The sequence below is a fragment of the Poecilia formosa genome, unplaced genomic scaffold (assembly GCF_000485575.1).
Source record: "Poecilia formosa unplaced genomic scaffold, Poecilia_formosa-5.1.2 Scaffold53, whole genome shotgun sequence".
NCBI classification, from domain to species: domain Eukaryota; kingdom Metazoa; phylum Chordata; class Actinopteri; order Cyprinodontiformes; family Poeciliidae; genus Poecilia; species Poecilia formosa.
Genome location: NW_006799992.1, coordinates 2,129,349 through 2,147,203, shown reverse-complemented (window position 1 = coordinate 2,147,203; position 17,855 = coordinate 2,129,349). Strand labels below are relative to the sequence as shown.

Genomic DNA, 17,855 nt, shown 5'->3' with positions numbered 1-17,855 from the left:
GTTGCTGCTCCGCATTGTTGATCTGCGCACCATGAAATCTAGGGAACTGAATGTTCTGAATGCCACTCAGTCTGGCCAGTCTGAACATTGCAGCTTGAACCGCATACCTCAACAGGTATCGACGGCCAGAATCACTCCCTCCCCTCAGGCTTCTTTTAAACTGTGGGTAATGCTGTTTGCCAGTGGCAGTAAGCAGTGGAGGTAAACGGGATTCTTGACATGATATGTGACAGGAATTAAACAGAATATGAAAATTGGTTGCTTATATATTTAAACATTTTCAGCTTATTAATCCTGTAATTTATTCTTTACTGTGAAAAAAAACATCTAACAATAAGCTAAAAAGTAATGACTTAAATGTAATAAAAAGGCCTCTCAGGGTATTAGAATATTTTAATCAAGTAAATTTAAGTAATTTGAATCAAATGTGAAACTTATACATAATATAGATTCCAGTGAAATGCTAATGATGTCATCCATTCATTGTCTAAAAAAATACAAAAGATGCATGATAAAAAATGTTTTATCTGAGAAATGTTATATTGTGGCCAAGCAATGTTGAAGAACATTGGTATTTGACTTGTATGTCCAGCAAACTGTCAATGATACTCTACCAAGAGGGTGTGCCACAGGTTGTATTGCTAAAAAGCCGGCTGTTCACTCATTGACTTTGAACTGAAAGTTGAGTGGAGGGAAAAAGTGTGATAAATGACGGTTTAAAAGCAAAAGTTGTGTCAACCTGAGGCTTGTTCAGAAGAAATCAAAGCCCCAGAGTTTGGAGGAGGAATGGAGATGGACAGAGTCCAAGCTGCTTGAGGTCCAGTGTGACGTTTCCACAATCAGTGATCTTTTGTGCGGCTGTCTAGCGGGACATTTTAGAGCCCTTTATGCTTAGGTCTGCTGGCAAGCTTTATGAAGACGTTCCTTCAATTTTTCAGTAGGTCTTGGCACCTGTCCACATTTGTAAATGAGCCAGTACCTTCTTTAATGAGAATATTGTTATTATGCCATCAAATTTAAGATTGTCAAGAGGAAGATGAAAGACCATGCCAAGCCACAAAGACACATTTATCCATGCAGAGGAAGCTTTGACCTATAGAGCATATATTACACAGTACAGAGATATGTTTTTCAGTAGACTGACATTCCACTGGTGTTATTCTTTATCTTAGTTTGATTATGGGAGAAACTGACATTTGGGTGTCCATTGGTTGTGAGCCATTGACATCATAATGAACAAATTTTAAATCATTCGCACAGCTTATTAGTAGCCATGTAGTGCTTTTTTAATTAAATAAATATAATCACATTTTCACATTAATCTAACATAATGTATTTATATGTACATCTATTGTTTGAATTTGCTCATAAATGGTATATTCTCTCTGTAATTATTAAAAACTCTTAATAACACACTGCTGTAGGTAAGCCATAAAATTATACCTTTAGATATAACAGGGAAGCATGACGTGTAGAGAACTGTAAGCAAGATCCACAGAGTAACTCCACAGATTTAATTGGGGTTGTTTTTCAGAGCTGCATTTCCTTCTGGGTTTTAACTCTGCATGTGAGTGCCTGGAAATAAATGAAAGTGAAAAAAGCTAAGACATTGGTATTCTAAAAACTCGAGCCAAGCCTTCACAATCCTTTGTCCTTAAAAATAACATCAAATGAATTCATGTGATGCCAGGAACTTTCAATAGACTACAGATATGTGCTGCAGGTGCATTTAAGACAATTTTGCGAAATGCAATAGCAAAGATGTAGAATAAGTGTCCGATTCTCTGCGTGTGCAGTGATATCACCCCTGCGATTACTTTGCATATCTTACGGCACGCGTCATTTCTTCTTCTTTCGCACACAGGTTACACACACTGAGCACAAACACAGGCGACACATCTAATCACACATCACATCCAGTCACATCAGATGGTGAACGTCAGGTGTGGGAGCATCAGGTGACTCAACCTTCACAACTCCCATGTGACACCTCACACCATATTCCTTCCACGTGATTTTCTTTTTTAAACCCGACTTTTCCCAGTTCCTATCCGCAGCTACCAACTTCTAGAACACTGTCAATCATTTCAGATTAGAAATGTTGTCTCCTAATCTCCTTTTTTTCCCCTCTTCTGCTGCCAACCACATGACTTGGCTTTTAAAATAAAGACATATAAATGAGATTTTCTTTTTTACTTCTGTTTCATCAGAAGTAAAAAATGACAGCCTAGACGGGCTGTCATAATTTATTGTCTGCAGATTACCTAGCATTAGTTTATGTTCAGCACTGATTTTAACTATACAGTAAGATAATTTTACCAACCAGAATCAAATAACCCTATTTTAGACACGTTTTCGTTAAGGAAACAAACTTTTCTTAAACTAAAGGAACATTTCATCCATCCATCCATCCATCCATAGTATTTACGTAGTATTTGCTACGTGTTATTCTGCAGAAACAAACACCTTTTGTTTTGTGTCTTCATTTTTTGAGTGAAATTAATTTTAACAGGACTCCTCGCTCCCAATAAGCACAGAAGAAAAAGATTAAATTCATGAGTGTCATGCCAAATAAAAACCTCACAAACGTAAAAAAAAAAACAAAAAAAGGCTGTCACAAGCTGAGCGTTGCTCTGGTTTTAGCCGAGCGAGCTCTGGGATGATTGTCAGCTCGTGAACCAATCTAATTGGCTCTTCAGCTCTTTCCTTCTGTCTCCTTTGCTCAGCACTGCAGCATTGTCAGTCCCATCGGGAGATCGCGGCTGCACTTTCTCCCACACAAAACAACACACTCGCGCACCAACACAGCTTGGGAGTGTGGCCAGTGAATAAAAACAATTCCCCACCACAACCCCTGGCACGTGCGAGTACCTCTCTCTTTCTCCACGAGATTCAGACCGTTCCTGTTTTTGCAAGCAGGTTCTCTCCAAACTCCCACACATCTCATAGACACACACACGCATACGCACACACACGTCTGCACTCGTGGCTGTGTGTATAAAGCTCATTAGACAATGATAGATTCAGAAAGCTCGAGCTTACACCCTGGGAGAACCTTGAGGCAGATTACACCTAATTAAAAGGTATGACAGAGACTGAAAATCATATCCACACACACACTTTAAGCAGATACTGACACACAAAATTGTGCTCATCGCCCTATTTATTATTCAGATGTAGTTGTCAAAGTGAATAAATATTGTTTACTTGCTTGACTCAGGAAATTCTGCACTTACTCGCATACTGATACCCTCACACGTTTTTTTTTCTTCCTATACAACATGCCTCCGTTTCCTGTGTCGTTTCAACGCCTTTTCTTTCTGCAGATCATTCACACCCAACCCAGCACTGTGGGTTTGTGAGGAATATCTCCTGTGCAAACCAAGTACTTCTTTTTGAAAACATATGCGTTTTTATTTATTTATTTATTTTTTTCCACAGTAAGTCACATCAGATGAAATCAGGTTCTTTCTTTTTTTTTCCTTTGGTGCAAAAGCACAAAAATTATTACTTCTATTTTCAGTGAGGGGAGAAAAACTGTGTATGTAGACCTTTTTTTGGTGCAGAGTAAAACTATGGTTAATTTATGATATTCCCTTTAAAGTGGAAGACAGTGAGGGGTGGGGAAAAAAAGGAGGAATGTGTTTCAGAGAACAGTACAAACGGTATACGGAGGGGAGGGGGGGTCACATGGTCTGGGTATCACTGCCAAATTATGAGCTCACCACCGCATGTCAGTGGTCAGCCGGTTCGTGCCCAGAAAAGATTCACCCTCTGTGAGACGGTGCTTTTCTAAGCAGATGAGCAGAAGTCAAGGAGGCGTGGGAATCAGCTGTGCTTTACGCACCGCAGACACCTCAGAGGCCAAAGACAAACATATGAGAAATGACGGAAAGAAAGAAGTTCACAAGTTTAATTAGGCTTGCACTTAAAATGTTGTTGTTTTTGTTTTTTTGTTTTAAAAAGAAAACTGTTATCACTGCAGCAGGAGTGCTGCTGAACTGGTACCAGAGGTGTGGCATCCTGTCAACGTTGCTTGCGCAGAATTTTCAAAACGAAGACGAGTAGCGTCAAATGTGCTGGGCGCGAGCCTCTCCTGAGCTAAAACACCAGGCTTTTATCCAGGCTGAGAAGAAAAATGACAGGACTGTTGTGCCTCTAAAAAAAATCAGATAAAAGGGCATTCATCAACCAGTAACACAGTCTGATCGCTTCCATGTCGCCCTGCAGTGATGCAGTAATTAACGCTAAGGCAGACCAATCACAAATTGAGTGTCTTTACCACAAAGAGGATACTTGTTAGTACTCTAAGATCATTTTTCACTGGTTTCATGTTACATTTAAACTTATTGACTATGGTTAGAAATAATCGTTATTTCCAATGATTATTTTTCATTACTTAATTTTCATAATTTTTTTCACTGAAAATAACCAATAATCATCCAAATAACACCAGGAATGTATCACTTTATGTGTAACGAATCAGTTTTGCTTCATCGATTAATTTGAGAAATGAATTAACTTGTTATATTGTTATTTTTATTTCAGACAATTGCTTTGACTCAAAATGCTTTACACGCTCTGTTCTCAGAACTCGTTTAATTACAAAAGGTGCCTATCCTGCAAAATAACTTTTGCAGGATAGGCACCAGCTTCACAGAAACCCCCACTTGACAAAGAGAACAATCCTAAACTTCACTTAACACTTTATTTGAAGGGGTGTGCATAAGACTGACATGACTCTGTCATTAACATCTGTCATGAACATAGGGAAGTCTTTATGAATGTTTATGACAGTTGTCATGAAGTGTCATTCGGTAAATAATGACACTTTTAATGCAAAGTTGCTCTAAAAGTTGCATTGAAAGTCCATTAAAAATTCAAACTTTGCATTAAATTGTCATAATTTACAAAATCATGCAAAGCTGGCACTTAATAATTTCCATAATTTCCACATTATTTGTTTGCGCAGTTATTGTTGTTAAGGCTTTAAGTTGATTTAGTTAATATTTTTTTTCCCACCAAAAAGGCAAATGAAAATAAGCTGTATTGTTGTTCTTTAAATGATAAGCACATACCCTGTGGAGCTCATTAGCCGCCTCAGATTACAGGTCTGTGCTATTTCTGACCATCAAACAGCCTCACTTGGCTTCCCAGACTTAAAGTGTCTGAACATCAGAGTGAAGAAAGCATCAGACATTCACACAAATCAAAATCCTCTCACATGTAAATGTAGCTTTCAATTTGTACCCTTTATTTTTCACGAGGCTCCAGCTATTTATAACACTTTATCACACCTGTATGAGTTTGAAGAAAAGCTATGATTTATTGATTTTTCAACTGGTGTGTAACATTTAGCAGAATCTGCAATTAATTATTCAGTAGCTACGTTTTTTGTTTTTTTTTTATTTCACCAGAGCTGCTACGAATCTTTTCTGAGATCACAGAATTATTCATGTGCAATGCAGCTAAACAGTTGAGAGAGAATCTGTTGTGATTATGTAAGGCTGTGCTGCTGTCAGACTATGTAATAGCACCCCAGAGCCCAAACTAGGTTGTTGTCTTGATCCTCCTGACTGGTCTCAGTGAAGCATTCCACTGGTGTTTTTATGCGAAGCATGCTGGTTTTTTTCTCCTTTATTCAAGAGACTTCATGAAATGAGGCACAAATTTAAAGGTGTGATTTTTTAAAAATTATTATTACTTCTACTGTGTAGAAATTCCTGAGCCAGGTTTATTTCTCATTTTCCTCTTAATACCTTTTTTTTTTTTTTGTTTTGAAAAAGTCCATCATTTTGGTGGTGATAGCAGAATTTAATGAAGCTATATAACAGCAGCAGCTGAAGCAAATGTTGATAGTAAATCATAAATTGGAAATAAAAACATTAGTTCTTCACAATAAGCTTGTTTTTACATTTAAAGTTATACTACCAGAGCACTGCCCGGTCAATGTTTTCACTCAAAAGGCAGGAATATGTCTTTCATATGAAGCTAAAAGAAATTGACTCGCCTAGCGAGTACTAAATTTATTCCAGTTGAAAGGTCAACACATGCTGCAGACTACTGTTTAATTTAGACTGAGTGGAGGGACAGTGATTGCATTTTATTATTCCCCCTATGTCATCAAATGCAGAAATTTAGTTTCAGATAAACTAGGATAGTGCTAATAAAACATATTACGCTATAATGTGCTACAATAACACAACAAAATCACACAAAAAAAACCCATAATGGAAACAACCCCTCAACAGGAATATATCAAAACAATAGCAAAGTAAAACTTTGTGTCATGTTGTGTCAAACATTTTTAAAATAATATCCATGTCTACATCATCAGAGACAGAGACGCACCGTGGTATTAAATAAAGCATAAAAACACACTGAGATGAACACAGAAGAAGGGGCTAAACAATCAATCAATTTAAAATCTTGCATCTTTAATACAACTTACAGATACTGCTGAGAGTTCTGACAAAGTATGAAGGGTTAAAAAAAAAAAAAACGTAACTTTTTTTGTATATTATTTGATCCTCAGCCAAACACCCAGCACTTCTTCAAACATGTACAACCAGAACAAGGAATCATTCTCGTGGGATGTCGAATGAGGAAAGTTAAAGTGTTACGTTACGGGGCCGGCGGCCAGAGCTCAAGCCCAGCTGGAGCAAATCAGATGAAGCATGATTAAAATGTTCTCTCTGTGCGTTAAGCCTTCGCAGAGTTAGCGTGAAGAGCGGGCAAAATACAGGTCTCACTGTTCTCTGTAGTCCTCGGCTGGGACAATTTTAGCCAAGAGGGAGAAGACCTCAGAAGAACGAGGTGTGACAGAGCGATGGATGGATGGAGAGAAAACGGGAGGAGCTAACCTCAACTGCAGAGGAATGATGAGTGGGGGGGTTGGAGGGGAAGTGGGGAGGGCGAGGTGGAGATGAGGAACAGTGATGAGGCAGGATGGAGGGAGAGGAGAGGAGGGGAGGGAGGAGAGAGGAGGCAGCAGCTTCTCACTGCAGAGCCTTTCATTGATAAAGTAGCAGCACTGCAACTGGACACATCATCCTCCCCTCATCATGCACCCACACACGCCTCCTGACTTCTCCTTCTCAGATCGTTCACCCACGGTGCATCTCAAGCTGTTGCACCGCTGATGACACACACACTCGCGCACACACGTTCCACTCAGTGGCATGTTTTCGTTGAACAGCAACCTCATCTCGTCTCTCTCTCTCTCTCTCTCTCTCTCTCTCGCTCTCTCTTCTCTCTCTTGGTCTGTCTTTGGGAATGAAGACTTAGTTGAGGCAGGAAACTGAAGGGGACACCTGTAACCTGACGAGAGGACTCGCTTCTCCCCGTTTGAGACTCTCCACAACAAAACAAAAAAAGGCTGCAGTGGGACCAGTGGAATCAGCAGAAACAACAGCAGAAAGGTACAGAGGGAGGTGGGCATGACGGCACATTCCTGAGTGATGCGCCGAGCAAAAAGATGCATAAACTTTGCACATTAGAACAGTTCAGAGATGCTTTGAGTGTGTTTGTTTACTTCGGTAAACAACACTTGCTTCCTCTCCATCAATCTCCATGTGTGTGACCAGTTATCACCTTACCTTTTTCTCTCTGTTCATCTTTTATCCTTGTTTTTTCCCGTCTTTGTTGCTTTTCCAGTAATAGAACACTAATTGCAGCATCCTGTCCCCCTCTCTTTCATTCTGCTCCAAATGCCTTTTCCACCTTTTCCTGTCTCACTCTCTTGTGTATGTTTTTTTTTTTATTGCCACACAGAATCTCTCCCATGTTTTGTCCCTTGTTCTCTCCCTGGTGCTTTAAACATTCTCTCTCTTGCTCCCTGCCAGTCCTCCCGTCACCCTGGGATCTACGGAGACAAGTGGAGTGCCGGTGTCGGCCATGAAGATGGTTAACGGAGGAGGAGGAGGAGGTGGTGGCGGTGGCGGAGGAGGAGGTGGAGGAGTTGGAGGAGGAGGAGGAGAGAAAACTGCCTTCTCCTTTAAGAAGTGTTCCGCTTTTCAGTTTGTCAAGAGAAAGGTGAGTCTTTTTTGGGGATGATTTTTGTAAGTTTGCTATTTCAGGCACCTATACATGCAGCTGTTCCCAATCCATCTCTGTCTGCGTGTGTGCGTGTGTGTGTGTGTGTGTGTGTGTGTTTGCGTGTGCGTGCCAGAGATGATGTCATAGTCAGAGCTAAGCCACTCTAATCGGGCGAAAGATTGGATTCCCTCTGTGTCTGTGTGCACAGTGTGTGTGAGGGTGTGTGTGTCCTAGCATGTGTGCGCGCGCTCCACAGTCGCTGTAGGATTAACAAGTGTGAAAATCCTTCAGTTCAGCCTGTTTTGGACCATCCAGAACATGATGCTGCTGTGTTGTCCCGGTTTCCTAAATGTTCCCAGTCTGCATGTAATGATGTTTTAGTTAGCTTGTTTGGTGGTTTTTTAATGGCTCAGCATAAAAAATAAAATAAAAAGTCGAGAAATAGCTTTAGCAAAATTTAGAATTTCTTCACAGTTAAATGCTGAAAATGATGGCTTGTTGGAGCCCTCTTTAATCTATTGCTCCTGCTAAATTGTGGAAGATACCAAAGCATCTGTCTGTTAATCTCAACACAGAGCACAGCACATATTAGGAAGACAGTTGTGGAGTTTAAGGTGTAAAACAGGAATAGATCATAAAACAATGTTCAAGCCTTGAGCCTCTCACAGAGCTCTGTTCAGTTCCTCAAACAAAAAAATTTGAACAGCATGAACAAAATCGAAGATAGAAACAGTACAAATGCTCATGGTAACTCTGGAGGAGTTGCAGGGATCTGGAGCTCACAGACGAGAATTGGTCAACAAGAAAAAAATATTTTTAGCTTAATCTACCAGTTTGGGATTTAAGAACGAGTAGTGATAAGAAAGCCAGAAGAAGTCCTATTTCCGGTTTGCCACAAGCCAAGAAGGAGACAGAGCAAATATATGAATGGTGCATCTTAATGCAAAATGTTGCACAAGGTAGAATTAACACTGACCATCAATCCCAAGGACCCATCCCTAATGTGAAACATGGTGGTGGCATAATTATGCCATGGGAATGATTTCTTTTGTAACAAACTTGAGGCAGGAACCAAAACCGTCAGAACTGCAATGGAGAAGCTTAGATCAAAGAATGAAATGAATAACTGAGAACCTGATTACAGACTCTTATTATGTAATTAAATTCCAGTCCTTACATGTGCAAAAATGGTGAAGGCATACCCTAAAAAAGTTACACTCATAAATGTGGGAAATATTCTGGTACAAAGGACTAACTCAAGAAAATGTGAGAACAGTTTTCTTTCCTGGTATACAAAAAAATGTATTTCTTTTGTGTTTGTCTCTTATATAAAAGCTTAATAAAATACACTGAAGGGTGTGGTCACAATGTGACAAAATGTGGAACATATCAAGTGGTGTGGATACTTTTTATACCAGACCACTGCCACACTTGTCCCTGCTTATGTAAGAGGCCAAATAGGCTTAGATGAGAAACAACTGCGGTGGCCATGTGACAACTTAAATGGACATTCAGAGAAAACATCAAAAACTTAGAAAAAAAATAAGCTTCATCTTTATATGACAGAAACATCTCATAATTGAGGACGCATTCTCTCTTTGTTGTCGCATGTTTTTTTTGTCTTAAAATGTCGCCAGTGGTAAAAAAAATAAAATAAAAAAAAAAGCCTCCTCATTAAAAAGTGAACCCAACCAGCTGTCCTCTGGATCCTCCGGCCTTAGCGACAACAACAAAATTACATTGTTTAGCTCAGGCTTTCAGGAGGGAAAAGATTAACAACGTGAAACTCTTTTGCAAAACCAAGGAAACAAACACATAAGAAAACCTCCTCATTATGTATTTCAGCTGCCATTACCAAATGCAATGATAACTTTTTTTTTTTTTTTTTTTCCTTTGAGTCTTTCTACATTTATACGGTTCTTCTGTCCTCTGTGCTGTTTCTTAAACCAGATGATAAAATTTAACAGCTTGTTTCGGCTCTGTTGTAAACACTTCGTGCCTTGTAGTTTCTCATAAAAGTTTCATTTTGTTGGGGAGGAATTTGTTATGTCATACCATGTAAAATCTAATACAAATTCATTAAATAAACAGCAGAAGTAGTGTCTTTATATTTGAGGGTTTCATATTGAAGATATATATAATGAAATAAACAGTGTTGACTGTCGAAAAAGTGAGGCAACACATTGGTCGGCCAGAGGCTTGTTTAGCTGATGAGCTGAAGAGTGCTGCATGCTGTAATTATACCGGGCTTGACAAGCAGCGCAGCTCTTGCTTTCCCTAATCTGAATAATTTACTGCTGAGATCAAACAGAGCTTCTTGACCTCAAGTGGTAATAGGAAGGAAGCGACTAATATTACTCCAAGCTTGTGGAAAGTGCGTGGACTTGATGCATTCACTCCATAATGTCTGTTCTCCCCTGAGCAAACAAGAAAGCATGTGTTTGTCTTGAACAAGATCCCAAAGTGCATCAGGTCTGTGTGTGTCTGTCTGCGTGTTTGTCTGTCTGGCTGTCCGTCCCTGTCTTTCAGCCTATCAATCTATTTAATGATCAGTTTGGATTGAACTTCATCCTGAGGACAAGGGTAAAAAAAAAAGCCTGGAAGCTTTCAGCCAAGCATGAGCTCACAACCCTAATTAGGCACAAGGATGTGAGCAGGAGTCCAGACTGGATCCTCTATATCTCTGTTGCAACAAAAGAGAAACTATAAAAAGAAATCTAAAATATCAATATATCTGATTGAATGAGAATGTTTTCATTGGTCATTTTTGGACCTGGACACTTCAACAGACAGGAGGATGATGATGCATGTAATGTTTGAAGCTGTGACGAAGGTGAGCAATTTGAGAAATACTCCTGTTGAGATGACATCAGCGATTTTGGCTTTTTTTGTGGTGTGACTGTGGCTAATTTGTTAGGTTTAAATGATCTCTGTGTTTTGTTTTTCAAAAGCGATCAAAAAGTTAACTTTTTTTCCCACAATTTGTCATGGTACAAGAACAAACATATTTATCTGAGTGGGATTTTGTGTGTGAAAACTGGCTGAACTTAAGCAGTTTTGCCTCTAGATGAGACAACTGACAAATACAGCCCCTAAAACACCTCAAACTGCTAACGGTACCATGTGGGCTAGGTCCAAATACATGCCACACTTTTAAGATTTCCACATGTAAAATGTTTTAAAAGCCATGGTGAATTTTCCTTCTACTTTACAACAATGCACAACTTTGTTCAAGGTAGAGCAGATCACCTTTTTGTGTATGATATTTGAAATGAAGTTTCAGGACTCGTGCTTATGTCTTTCTGGAGATTCTTAACATCGGTTTGTTTTCCTTGCCACTCCTGTTATTTTTGCTTTCACCTGCTGGCTTGTTTTTTCAGGATTGTTCTTCTTCCTCTAGACCCAACAGGTCTTGACATGCTGTCTGGCTACCCTTGACTTTGGGCACTTAATCTCAGTGTGTTTTGTGCGTGCGTGTGTGCATGTGTGAGTCTCAGCTGTCTGAACTTGCTCCGTCACACACAGGCCACAGCCCCACGGTGTGTGTTTACTCAGTGCTCAACACGCGCAGCATGATGAGTTTTCTCAGAGTCTCTTTCTAAAAGACCTTTCTCTCCTCTGTCAGTCATGTGCTTCTGTTTTTGTCTGGCTCCTCTTCACTTCCACTGTATCTTTCCTTTAAAACTGCACACACTTGCCCACACTCAACTATGCACTTTTGCTGTTTTTTTTGTTTTTTTTTTTTTTTTATATTTACAAGAAGTGGCAGCAGTGCTGGGGAAAAAGCTGACTCACTGTGTACTATTTGCATTGTTTCTCAATGACTGACCTGCAACTGTGCTGGGTGTATACAGTTTGCTGGCAGTGCATGCCTGCAGATCCATTTGTAGTGTGGACCCAACAGAAGTATATCTAATGATTATCAGAGTATAATGGTTCAGTAATTCATGTGTGTTTTTCCATCTGGCAGGGCCTAGTGGTACCTCTTTCAAGTATGTCTGTGTGACCCTCCTGAGCAAACGTGTAATTTGAAATAGCAACTCTTTTGACCTTGATCACACACTGCAGCTGGCTAGGCTGACTGCATGTGTGTGTGTGTGTGTGTGTGTTTGGGTTTGTGTGCGACAGGAGAAGACAAGTCAAAGTAAAATCAAACAAACAGAGCTGAATTAATATTACCGTTTCCTGCGTAGGTTCGGAGGTGGATGAGGAACCCCAAAGTGAGCGTGGAGAAAACCCAGGGGAAAAATCTTCTCTATGCGTGTCCAAGGTGTCCCCTGGCTGAGGACCTGTGGTACACGCACTTCCCCTCGCCGTACGGCTGCTGCCACTACGCAGGCCTGCAGGGATGCCATTATTACCACCAGGAGCTCTGCTCCCCCTGCACCAAAACTGGACAACCCAGCGGACATGAGAAAGGCAAAAGCTGCAAGGTAAAAATATATACAAACAGCGGACAATGTTTGTGTCACCATGTCTCTGTATGTGTCACAACCATTTCGTGATGTCACTCTGACATGCTATCTCTAGCTTTTACTTTGCTGGGTCATTTCAAACCACAGCCCTGAAAGCAGAATAGGATGTAATATTTTTAAACTACTTCTGGGTTTTTTACCACAGCGTACCTGAAAACTTTCTGTAGGCTTCCTCCAATTTTCCACAAACCTTAGTGTTCTCATTCAGCGAATTCATGTTTTCTGAAGAGTTTTGCACAAAATCTTTCATCGGCTATAGCTTGGTTTTATTTATAAATTTAGCCATTTCTGACTCTTAATACAGCTTATAGTAATTTGAAGCAACAAGAAGATTGAACTCTGAGTTCTAAAGAGTCCTTCAACTCTCATTTTTCTTCAGTGCTAATATAAAACATACCTGCAGTCAAACATGGTGTTGGTAGTGTGATGCTAAGGGACTATTTTGCTAATTATACAGGGGGACAGTTCTCCAAAGCACCCCAACAAGTACAACTTTGATTGGCTCAAACCATATCACAGTGAAAGTTTTACAGAGGTCTGGTCAAAAGCAATGTGGGTTGAATCCGTGGTCACGATCTTTCATGTCAACTGGGCCAAGTTGCCATTGGAATAATTGAAAAAGGATGTGAAGTACAATTAAACTGAATGATGGATAATAGTATTTAAAATGATGACTTCATATTCTTTGAAATACTGGTACACGAACATCCAGCAAATCTTAAAGTTCTGTAGGATCGGATTGCCTCATTACAGTGACAGAGTGTAGGAAAGTGTTTGAATAAATATTTGAACTATGAACAAACAGTTACACTACAAAATAATAATATTAAAAAAACAGTCAAAACCACATGCATTTTGTATTTAAATTATTCTTCTTTATGTAACTATATCAAATTATTTATGTGATGCAGATTCAAATAGTCTCTTATGCATGCAGTCTCCATCAAGGAGGTGAGGCGGTGCATAGCAGACTGTTTTATGTGCTAAAAAAAGTGTATAATCTCCATTTACTCCAGAATGCATGTTGTGAGACCGCAGGAGGCAACAGCAGGCACAGGAACAACATACTAACTCCTAAAGATCTCAGCCAAGACTCCAGCTGATTATGTTATTGCTCTTCTTTTTTTTTCAAACATCCCACTCCTCATAGGTGAATTAATCTTTGATGATGCCTTGTGATAGCTTTAGTGACCGTGGAACTTGTTGTACTTGCCTTTAAATAATATTTAACAAAATGTAGAAGGTACAGTCTATCAAGGATTATCAGGACATCATGCCCTAATTCATTGTCTGTGATGCAGCGGGAGCGGCTACCCACTCACCTGCTGTTTGAACACACAATAATTTTCCGCCTCTGGTCTGCAGGTGGAAAAGTTTTGTAACGCCATAATTTCAGTCGTTTCAGTTAACATCAACATCGCAAGAAAGAAGCCAGGGAAGGAGTGGGTAATAAAAGGATTCTAGAAATTGCTTTGTTTCTCTTTGTCTTGTCTTTAGGTGGCACCATGATTGCTGTTATGTAATGCAAAAAAACCCAAAAAACTAAAGCAAACAAAATACTGAGGCTTACTGTTGCCCACAGTTGGCGAGTGCATCTAAAGTTGACAGCGGGACGACTGAGTCCAGCCAAAAACGCTGGAACTGTCAACAAATGCCTTGCTTTAACACACGTTACCGTAATGTCACCATGATCTGGCTGCAGCTAACCTTCTGCTTGTCACTCGCTGCACCCGTCAGTTCACTCCGGCCTTTGTGTCTGTGTGTGTTTTTCCAGTTTCCTGGGCTTTATGAGGGAATGAGTCATCACCATCCCATTGAGGCTATAAGCAAAACTCTTTCGGAGTAAATACGAGATGTGTTGCATGAGACGGTGTAAGGTGTTTGAGGAAATCAATTTTCATTCCATTTTACTCCACTTTCCATTTTCTTTTTGTGGCAAGTGGGTAGCTTCTTCTACATCACACAGTACCATGTGTTTTACCAAAGCAACTGTAAAGCATTTTTTTAATGGGGCTCTGAATACTACTAGCAGGTATGTTTGTCTACTAGCCTGCTAGTAGTATTTGTTTTTTTTCTAAATCCGGAGTATCAGCAGTTGAAGCTAATGGCTACATTGAGAGAGGCCAAAATCCAGAGAGGACTTTTCCCATATCAAAACAATTTGAATATCAAAAATTGCAGTGGCAATTTTATGAGTCTTTAAACAGTCATCACATTTTGTGGTTATTTACAGGTATTATTTACCAACAAAAGAGGTTGGAGGCAGTGTCCCTCCAACAATCTTCCTTTGTGAAACGCCACATTGAGGAAAGAAACATGCAAAAATATTTCCAGAGTGACTGCCTATAGTATTCAAGTAAAGCAGCATAAAAAAAAACAATGCTAATTCGAGGGAGTAGGTTAAAGGGAACAAATTTAGCTGATTTCTACACTCTCTTATTTTTCTGTTAGTTAATTACTCGGGTGTCTCCAGTGCGTGTACTGTTCTTAGTACAAGTTTTACACAAAAAGCTTCCACGTAAATGACCACCCAAAGCAAAAACACAAGGACAATGCTGACGTCCTTCAAGCTGCATTTGGATAAACAGCAATTAAATTTTTGATCTCTTTGTGGTTATAAGATGGCCCTCTTTGATGTGATTTCTGATATGGCTTACTATCTAGAATACTCTGAGATAGTTTAAAATTACCATCCATTCAAAAATCCATCCATTCATTTGGACTTGTATTAAATAATAAAGATGTCAAGCGAGTTGGAGGAATTATATGAACCACTCATAGCCTTTTGACAGATACTCACTTCAAAAAATCTTAATCTGTCCCTTCAAAATTGATGAATCTGTCCACAGCGTCTCTTATCTGAGAAAATAACTTATTGGTCTGCAGAAATACGGGGTGTTGCGTTGAGGTTAGAACACCCTGCACAGAGAACCCAGCGGTGATTCTTTGCTCTAGAGCAGTGGTTCTTAACCTTTTTTGAGGTACCGAACCCCCCAGTCTCATATGCGCATTCACCGAACCCCTCCCACACAGAAAATAATTTGCGGTATTCTGATTTATTAATGTAATTATATTAGTTGTATTACCTCCCCCACGCCACTAGAGGCAGTACCAACCCCGAAAAGATGTGACTAAGGAGCAGATTTAGACTACAGAATTTGGTAAAAACGGTGAGCTTCACTGAAGTAATTAAAGACACAAGTTCAAATCCATGCTGAGAGTGGAACTCCTTCCCGCAGCACTGATTGGCTAAGCAATGTAACGTGATCCTCTGGAGCAAGTGATGGCAAAACGGGGCGTCATCACGACTTTACACAGTGTGTCTTTACCTCCGCGGCAGAGGCTCCGCCGAACCCCTGAGACCGACTGATCGAACCCAGGTGAAGAACCACTGATCTAGAGTGCAATAGAAGCATTGTGTGAAACTCTGAAGAAAAGGCCTGATGAATGATTGACAGCCACATATTTATCTAACACAGTGGCAGTCAGAGTAGATGTCCTCATCTGATATTGCACTTTATTCCCAAATACTACATGTCATATGTTGTACATCAACACGGTGTTTCGTAAACACAATATTGCATCTTTAAATGTTCTATCAAAAGATTTTGCAAGTCAACCCGACCCTTCCCCCTATAAATGGTTTAGTAAACACCTGAGGAGCCTGAAAGTAATTTTACTTGCATGCAAGTCTCTGCTTTGCCCTGATGGAGGCCACCCGCATCCTGGCTCAGATGCAAATGAGCGAGGTTTCATCGTGTGATTTATCAGCCCATCAAGGTGAATTGTCGCTGTCAAAAAGTCGCAGATTTAACAATGTTTCTGATAGGCACTTGGTGATGAAAGCAGGTTTTTCTTTTTGTTTTTTGTTTTTTTATTACCTTGCTTTGCTTGGTGTGGCTTTTCTGCTTGTGAGACAAGAATTAGTAATTTTTTAATCAGCACTTGGCAGCGGATGTGCTGTTGTTGTGGACGGCTGCCAGAGGACCTGGGACCTGCATATGAACTGGAATTTAATTTGCCTCGAATCCACAGAGAGGAAAGAACTGATTAAAAAATAAATACTCACTGAAATCAGAATTTTGGTGAGTTTTAATAAGCTTTTTATTGTTTGGAGAGAAAAAAAATCCTATCTGATAGATATCAGTATCAACTTTCTCTACTCATTAGAAAGCCAACACAGCATCTTTTTCTTCTAAATACAAAGTGTCAACAACATTAAAAATACAAAAAATAAAAATAAAGCTTGACCCTCTGCTCTTTGGCCTTCACCCCACTGACACTTTTGGTGACTGCAGGGAGAAAAGGTTTGCTGCAAGCAGAGGAGGGAATGTATCATGACAAATAGAGAATAACGTCTGGTTGTAGCGTTAGAGCTGATGTGGAAGACGCACAAAGAGAAAACAGTAGAAACTGAGAGGACAGTTTATTCCAAACCAGAAGACGAGGCCTTGTCATCTGCCCTGTTGCTGCTTGAGCATGAAGAGAAATAAAAGCACCGTAAAGCCTCCTGAAAAGAACATCCTGTGGTGTTCGGTGTATGCAGCAGCCGGAATGCCATGCACACTCACACACAGAAATACAATGCAAACGTAGCCATGACACTAATCTCTTGAGTCAAGCCTGCACTGTTCCGTATGAGGACTTGATCAAAACGTAAAAAGAACATGAAATCTCAGTTAGATCTGCTTGTCCCGACTTGCTATCCCCTCTGCGAGGAGTTTTCCTCAGTTTTCCACAAATCTAAAGGTGCTGCCGAGCTTCACAGTCGGTGGGGTATTTAAAAAAAGAAAAAGAAAAGCAACATGACAACAATATTTCCATGTGAATGAATAGCACTTCATACATGTTAGCAAGCAGGAGCATACTAACAGCTTCTGGGCAAGTAGTCCGGTTAACCTGATAAACATGTTTTTAGACTCTGAAAGGAATCTGGAAACTCAAATCCCGACGGCAAAGTTCGTGTCATTGGCTTTAACTGCAGAATGTTCCCAAATTCTACAGATATTTTTACTTATGTTATCGATGACAGAGCCCTACTTAACAACGATGACTGTTTTCTCATATACACAACAACACATGGAGTGACATACCACTTATTTACCTGCACTTAGCTATTAGTCACTGCTGTTTGTACTGTAAAGACAATCTACTCCTGATTATTGTCTGTACGCTCATGCGTATGCTTACAGTTTTAGCAAATAAAAAAAAATGTACCACATATTTTTATTCTACTCTATTGAAAAAGACAATGAAGCATATGTAAAAGCGATTCAATATGAAGAGATATGATTTTGACACGCATCGTTGCTTTGATGGATTTTCATCACGTCGGAGCAGATT

General features: G+C 39.8%; 1 protein-coding gene and 1 long non-coding RNA gene across 2 annotated transcripts in view; both read left to right on the top strand.

Moving 5' to 3' along the window:
• Positions 1-6,998: 6,998 nt before the first annotated feature.
• sgk1 (serum/glucocorticoid regulated kinase 1) overlaps positions 6,999-17,855 on the top strand; it is a 34,348-nt gene continuing 23,491 nt past the window's right edge. The window contains exons 1-3 of the mRNA XM_007552962.2: positions 6,999-7,421; positions 7,845-8,034; positions 12,231-12,470. Of these exons, the coding sequence (XP_007553024.1) occupies positions 7,897-8,034; positions 12,231-12,470 (378 nt within the window). The 5' untranslated portion in view covers positions 6,999-7,421; positions 7,845-7,896. The remainder of the gene's footprint in view (positions 7,422-7,844; positions 8,035-12,230; positions 12,471-17,855) is intronic.
• On the top strand, positions 8,042-10,632 carry LOC107836344 (uncharacterized). Its single transcript, XR_001662228.1, has 2 exons — positions 8,042-8,430; positions 8,472-10,632. It is a non-coding gene; the product is annotated as an uncharacterized LOC107836344 (long non-coding RNA).